Source organism: Piliocolobus tephrosceles, chromosome 7 (assembly GCF_002776525.5).
Source record: "Piliocolobus tephrosceles isolate RC106 chromosome 7, ASM277652v3, whole genome shotgun sequence".
Lineage (NCBI taxonomy): Eukaryota > Metazoa > Chordata > Mammalia > Primates > Cercopithecidae > Piliocolobus > Piliocolobus tephrosceles.
The window spans coordinates 126,729,866-126,737,570 of NC_045440.1; the positions used below are offsets into that span (position 1 = coordinate 126,729,866).

The 7,705-nt window shown below is 48.4% G+C and overlaps 1 protein-coding gene across 4 annotated transcripts in view; it reads left to right on the plus strand.

Moving 5' to 3' along the window:
- Positions 1–7,705, plus strand: part of FAM83A (family with sequence similarity 83 member A) — a 35,141-nt gene that overhangs the window by 10,309 nt on the left and 17,127 nt on the right. For 3 of the 4 annotated variants that reach the window (XM_023224481.1, XM_023224495.2, XM_023224472.1), the window contains 2 exons: positions 1,391–1,558; positions 3,648–3,772. In XM_023224481.1, the coding sequence (XP_023080249.1) occupies positions 1,391–1,558; positions 3,648–3,772 (293 nt within the window). The remainder of the gene's footprint in view (positions 1–1,390; positions 1,559–3,647; positions 3,773–7,705) is intronic. The other variant, XM_023224486.2, reaches the window with a different exon arrangement.

Consider the following 7,705-nt stretch of genomic DNA (forward strand, 5'->3'; position numbering starts at 1 on the left):
TTTTTTTTTTTTTTTTTTTTTTTTTTTTTTTTTGTATTTTTAGTAGAGACGAGGCTTCACTATGTTGGTCAGACTGGTCTCAAACTCCAGACCTCAAATGATCCACCCGCCTTGGCCTCCACAGGCGTGAGCCACAGCGCCCGGCAGTAATTAACACTTTTAATGACTGCCTAATAAGCTGCTTGTCAATGTATCACAAGGTATTAGAAAGGACTCATGATTGGGTGACAGAGAGTAAACCCAAACAAGCTTAAGAAGAAGAGAAACATTCACTGACATCCACAGTGGAAAAGACAAGGGTGGCACTGGTCTCAGGCATGGCTGGAACCAGGTGTCCAAATGACACTGCTCGTACTCTGTTTCTACCTCCTGGATGCTTTCTCCAGGGCTGGCTTCATTGTCAGGCAGGCTCTCCCCAAGAGGTAGCAAAATGGTTGCCAGCAGTCATTGCTTATAAAATGCCAGCAAAGCAACCTTGTAGAAAGAACACCCCCTTTCCTAGGAGTCCCAGCTAAAGTCCTGGGCTGACTCTCATTAGAATAACTTAGATCATGTGACCTATTCGTGTGACCACCTCTGGACCAATCTCTGTGGCCAACAGGAGAGGCAATTCTCCCATTGGTCTAGCCCTGGTCATGTGGTCTCCCCATATCCAATCAAGGGATGGCAATAGACCCATCCAAACCACATTGATTGTGGAGGAGAGGCAATTCCTTAAATCAGGCTGGGATGCTGTTGGCAGAAGAAGGGGGAATGAATGCTTGGCAGGAGGAACCCAGATGTTTCTCCTGCTCGCTGAATATCTAGGACTCTCCTCCCCAGTTTCTACTGTGACAGATGATACAGTAGCTGTGGGTAGAGCGTCACTCCCTTCTCCATCTCCCGGGGAGCAGCTTGCTCTAGGCGTTTATATACGATGCCTCTACATGGGATTTTATTTGAGGTGAGGATTCCACCGCTTATAGCATTTGAAAATCAGTGGCCATAGTGTGCCCTCCAGCTCCAAGTGGCTGAGAATCCATGACCTTAACTTTATTCCTCTCCTGGAACCCGCTGAGATGCTGCTTCTTGTTCTTCTCTGCTCTCCTTCTCTGTCTAGCCTTTTCCCTTCCTCCTCAGCACTCCCCACTCCCACAGTGGGCACAGGGGCCCACAGATAGGTGGTAGGGCTGGAGAGGTGGTATCAGGACAGGGGCAGGGGCCTCTACTCCAGCTCTTCCTTTTCGTTCCATCAATCCTGCCCTGTCAGACCCACTCTATCCCTATCCTCTCCCCTCTAGCCCAGTGGGAACAGCTCTCCCAGGCCCACTGGGACTCAGGCAGTTTGGGTGAAACCAGTTAGCACCTGGCCCTGACTTTTCTGGTAACTGAGCCCTCTGCTCTGGCCCAGGTCCTGGTCATCCTGATGGATGTGTTCACGGATGTGGAGATCTTCTGTGACATTCTAGAGGCAGCCAACAAGCGTGGGGTGTTCGTTTGTGTGCTCCTGGACCAGGGAGGTGTGAAGCTCTTCCAGGAGATGTGTGACAAAGTCCAGATCTCTGACAGTCACCTCAAGGTAGGGGCCCCGATGAGAGTCCTAAGGGTACTCATATTAGTCCAGACAGGATAGTCTATGCCGTAGTAACAAATGTCCCCATCTTGTGCTAACAGCTTAACACAATAAAGGTTCATTTCTTGCTCAAACAAACTCCTATGTAGGTCAGATGGCCCTCCTCCATCTTGTAGCTACATCCTGAGAAATACATGGCCTCTAAGATAGCCATGACAGGGAAAGAGCCATGACAGGGAAAGGCTGGAGGACTCTGCAGAATGTTTCCAGGACCTGACCTGGAAGAGATTTTCATCGCTTTCTCTTATAACCCATTGACCTTACCCAGATGCACGGATGCTAGGAAATGTAAAGGGTCATGGGTATCTAGTAAGCAGCATCTCTGCCATGTACTCCTGTTCTCCTCTCAGCTGGGGAAGCCCAGGGGCTGCATCTCACAGGGCAGGCAACCTCCAGGGTCTGTGGGATACGTTCAGAACTCCCTGGCCCCAACAAAACATTGATCCTCTTGGACTTAACTGAACCCGGTACTTCCCTCTCCTGGCAAAGAGAAAAGAAACCCAGAGATAAGGGTTCAATTCATCACACAAATTTGAGGACAACTAATTCAAATGTGAACACCACCCATAGCTTTCATGAGTAGGCCCGGCTGAGCAGCTGATGGGTGGCCCTCAGAGTTCCTTCGATCAGTCTCCTCTAGCTCAGGCAAGAGAGGTTCTGTCCTCTGGGAGAACCTCCCAGATAAGAATGAGGCCTCCTCCCTCCCTCCCTCCTCCTATGCACGGATGCAGCTGAGTGCAGTGCTGCCTCCTGCTGCCATAGGCCTTGGGACCTCTGACTTGGGGTCTGTTTGGCTTGACGTGGATCACACCTCCTTGGCACCAGGCCATTGAAACAGGTCAGGAGCGTCAGAACTGGCCTTGCTTTCATGGCCTATACTGGCCACACCTGACAGTACTCTGCTCACCATAGGACAATGGTGTCACTCCTCTCAAGATCTCACAGAGCTATGGAGAAACCCAGGGGAAGTGGCTAGAGGCAGGACTGCCCTTCCCAGAGCCTGGCGAGCTACCAGCAGTCTTTTGAGGAATGCAGACAGTACTCCACCTCCCTCAGCCTTAACCTTGAGGCTCCCACACTTTACCTGCCTTCCATTTCTCCAGCCTTCCAGCCCTAGGCCGGGAGCAGCAGGTGCTACAGGGAAGACAAGGGATAAATACAGCTATGGTAGGATTGCAGACTCACCTTTGCTTAAGACAATACAGGGTCTATTGCTGCCTCCACAAAACCACCTCCTCTGGCTGCACCCAGCCTTCCCTCTGAACAGCTTGCAGTCAGGGACTCAGGTCAAGCCACTTACAAGACAGGGCTGGGCTTGCCTCCAAGTAACTGCCAGGCCACCTGTGGCTCATGGGGGCCTAGATTCGGGGCTCCACAGGCATCAGGCCGTTGCTTTTCTTTTATTTGCTGCCTTATTTGAATTCTACCCTCTTCCTTTTTTTGTTTTGTTTTTGTTTTTGTTTTGTTTTGTTTTTGCCAGCTAATGCCAGGACAATGAAGACAATTTAGACAATTCAGCCCAAGGAAAATACTAACATGGTCCAGAATCCCACCAACCAGAGATAACACATTTTCATCTTGATGAACATTCTACCAGACATTTTCCTACACAAATTGTCTTAGTCCACCACAGCTGCTATAACAGAATTCCATAGACTGGTGGCTTATAACAACAGAAATTTATTCCTATGGTTCTAGAGGCTGGGAACTCCAAGATCAATGTTCTGGCAGATTCGGCATCTGGTGAAGGCCACTTCCTGGCCTATACATGGCTGTCTTCTTGCTGTGTCCTCACATGGCAGAAGGAGTGAGGGAGCTCTCTAGGCTTCCTTTATAAGGCACTCATCCCATTCATGAGAGCTCCACCTTCACGACCTAATCTCCTCCCAAAGGCCCCACCTTCTAGTACCATCACCCTGGGGATTAGGTTTCAACACAGAATGGGGGTAAGGGGAACACAAACATCCAGCCTAAAGCCCAAATATATCTCTACAAACAGAATTAGGAAGTGACACCTTGACATTCCCTCCAACAGAACATTTCCATCCGGAGTGTAGAAGGAGAGGTGTATTGTGCCAAGTCAGGCAGGAAATTCGCTGGCCAAATCCGGGAGAAGTTCATCATCTCAGACTGGAGATTCGTCCTCTCTGGATCTTACAGGTGAGCCCTGGATTTGTCTCCTGTCAAGGGTTCGTGGAGGACAAGGGCTCGGCGAGGTGGAGCCCAGCTCCCATCGCTCAGACACATACCCCCCCAGCAGCTCCCAGAACGTATCCCTCTGCCTGGAGCTGGAGCTGCATCACCTAGATGGCGGGAGAGGCAGGAAATGTGGGCCCTTTCTGGCAAGAATTCCAGGTAGAGAGGCATTTCCAGGTGCCTCAGTTTCCCTTGATATTGCAATAGGACATAGAAGCCTCTTCTTTTTTCTCCTCAGATATCTTAGATGTGATTATGAAGTGATGCAATTTGTTTAGTTGTGTGTGTGCACACCCCATTACTTTTTTCTTTTTTTCTGAGATGGAGTCTCGCCCTGTCACCTAGGCTGGAGTGCAATGGTGCAATCACAGCTCACTGCAACCTCCACTTCCAGGATTCAAGCGATTCTCCTCCCTCAGCCCCCCACGTAGCTGGGATTGCAGGCACCCGCTACCACACGTGGCGAATTTTTGTATATTTAGTAGAGACAGGGTTTCATCATGTTGGCCAGGCTGGTATCAAACTCCTGACCTCAGGTGATCCACCCATGTGGCCTCTCAAAGTGCTGAGATTACAGGCATGAGCCACTGCGCCCAGCCCCATTTTATTTTTTAAATTTTTATTATTTGCTCAAGCAATCCACCAGCCTCAGCCTCCCAAAGTGTTGGGATTATAAACATGAGCCCCTGCGTCCGGCCTCAGTTCGTGTTTAGACCCTCACACATAGACTCCCACATCCAAATGACTGACCACCCATTTATTCTAACAATGCTACCTTGCCTGGGTCTGTCTTTGAAACTTGATTTCAGAGCTTAAAAGATATTCTTTGAAATGTTCTTAGTGGCAGCACTAGGGAAGTGGGTTTGATGGTGGGTTTTGCGGGAGGGATGAAATGAGAGGGCAATTGAGGAAGGAAGGAATAGCCGAAGGTCATTTGGGAACATTTTGTTTAGGAAGGTGATGAGTGTGACAGAGAGTGCAGAGGGGGCAACTGGCTGCATCTTATCTTACTTCCTCTGCTGCAAACACATAGCAGTGACCAGAGAAATAGGAGCACAAACATTGGGATAAGCTGCGAGTGGAAGGCAGGCTTCCCGGGGCGTTAAGGATGCCCTCTTTCCCCAGGGAGCAGGAGCCCGCAATGCTGTTCCAAAGCCAGGTGAAGCCAACTGCCAAATCTCTAACCAGAGACAAATGAGCATAAAGGGAAAGAGAGAAAGGGAAAAGAACGAAAGAAATAAACCCTAACATTTAAAATGTGCTATCTTTCTTTAGCCTTATTAGTGCCATTTAGCTGAAATTCCACTTTTAATGATATTAACATTGCTACCTCCAGTCTTCCTTGGGCTTATACTTGTACAGTGTCTTAGTCCATTTGGGCTGCTATAATAACATCCCATAGACTGGATAGCTTATAAACAACGGAAACCCATTACTCACAGTCCTGAAGGCTGGGAAGTCCTAGGTCGAGGTGTTGGCAGATTCAGTGTCTGGGGAAGGCCCACCTTCTGTCCCATAGACTGCTGTCTTTTCACTGTGTCACACAGCGGAAGTGTATCTTTATCCCTTCATGGTAAAAAGGTGAGGGAGCTCACTGGGGCCTCTTCTGCAAGGGCACTAACCCCATTCCTGAAGGTTCTACCTTCATGACCTAATCATGACTAATCATCACATTGGGGACTAGGATTTCAAATATGAATCTGGAGGAGACACAGACATTCAGTCTAGAGCACAGAGCGTAACTTTCTCTCCATCCCATTATTTTCAAACTTGCTGATAGATTTTAAGTGTGTCTTTTAACATATCGTTAATTTTTGTTTTTCTGAGATGGAGTCTCATTCTGTCACCCAGGCTAGAGTGCAGTGGTGCGATCCCAGCTCACTGCAAACTCCGCCTCCTGGGCTCAAGTGATTCTCCTGCCTCAGCCTCCCGAGTAGCTGGGATTACAGGTGCCTGCCACCACACTTGGCTAATTTTTGTATTTTTAGTAGAGATGGGGTTTCACTATGATGGCCAGGCTGGTCTCGAACTCATGACCTCAGATGATCCACCCACCTCAGCCTCCCAAAGTGCAGGGATTATAGGCCTGAGCCATTGCTCCCAGCCTCATTAAAGTTTTTAAAAGTATAATTTTATCATCTGTCTTTTAATAGGTATAATCCACTTAGTTACTGTGATTGCTGATCTGTTTGGATTTATTTCTAATATTTATATTTTGACTTCGCTTTGCTTTTCCTCTTTTGTATTTGCAGTTGAATGGACAGGTTTTCATATTACTTCTCTTTTAGATAGCTCCTTTTTTTTCTCTGCTTGCTACGAAGCTTAAAAATTTATATTTACTCTTTTCTTGTAATGGGACTCCTTCAGTTTTTAAAATACTTTACACATTTTTCAAACAAAGTCCAAAATTGTGTAATAATTCTCCTCTCCTCCCAAATACAACAAGGACCTTCATGCACTGTTTTTCGACATTTTGGTTCCTATTAAGTTCGTCAAGGCTGTTTCACTGTAAGGCACAGAAAATCTACTTAAACTGGCTAAGTAAAGGTGGAAGGGAGGGGTGTTGTAAGGCTGTGGCAGTTAATCAGGCACAGCCAAGGGCAGGACCAGGCCTCCCTGAGTCTGGGAAAAGCTAGGGTAAAAGTTGGTCACTCTGGCTTTTATGGGTCCACAGGCCTGTTGTTTAGCTTCTTTTTCTGGTTCTCTCTCCTGCCTCATGGATTGTATAAGTTAAATCTGACCTCCTCATCCCTAAGCTTTGGGGCCTCCCAGCCCAGCCCCCACCACCATCACCCCTGGTCTAGCCATTCTTTAAGCCCAGATCACCAACCAGTGGATGAGCTGTCTCTGAGGCCGGTGTCCACCCCTGAGCCAGTAACCTGTGGCTGGGGCAGGGGTGGCAGAAGGGAACTTGGCACGTGGTGAAAACATGGCTGCCCTTCACCCAGGCCTAGGGTGGGGCAAGTTTTCAGAGAAGAGTCTCTAAAATATGTCATTCCGTCCTCAAACGGTTTAGAATTTGAAGGTAGGAGAACAAGGCTATGGAAAAAAAGAGAATGTGGCTTAGGAGGCACTTCAGGTGCAGTTCACACCTTCCTGCCCAGCTTGCCTTGAGGTCAGGAATGTCCTTCCTAGCACTGAGGGTCCCCATGTAAGTGCCTGTTCTGGGTGTTCCATGTAAATGGAATAATCATTCAATATGCGGCATTTTGTGGCTGGTTTCTTTCACATAACATTTTCCAGGCTCATCCGAGCTGTAGCGTGTGTCAGTGCTGCCTCCCTTTTTGTGGCTGAGCAATATTCCATGGACCGGATGGACCACAGTTGGTTTATCTGGTCATCAATCCATAGACATTGGGTGGTTCCCCCTTTCGGCGATTGTGAATATGAGCTGAGGAATTCTTGCAGCGCTCTTGACACTCTATTTCAAGGCACACATTCTCCCCTGGGGAATTCAGATTTTGTATCACTAAAGGGAAGAAGGAATTTGAGCTGAGGGCTAGAATAGCTGAGGATTTCCTGAACATGGGGAAGAAATCAAAGAACAGGTGCAGTTGAGCTGTCTCCTCAGTAGCCCCAAAATATGATACACTTTAAAGTGATCTGGGCCGGGCGTGGTGGCTCACACCTGTAATGCCAGCACTTTGAGAGGCCGAGGCGGGTAGATCACCTGAGGTCAGTAGTTGGAGACCAGCCTGGCCAACACGGTGAAACCCCGTCTCTACTCAAAGTACACAAATTAGCTGGGCGCGGTGACACGCACCTGTAATCCCAGCTGCTGGGGAGGCTGAGGCACGAGAATCACTTTGAACCCGGGAGGCAGAGGCTGCAGTGAGCAGAGATCGCACCACTGCACTCCAGCCTGGGTGACAGAGTGAGACTCTCCTTCAAAAAAAA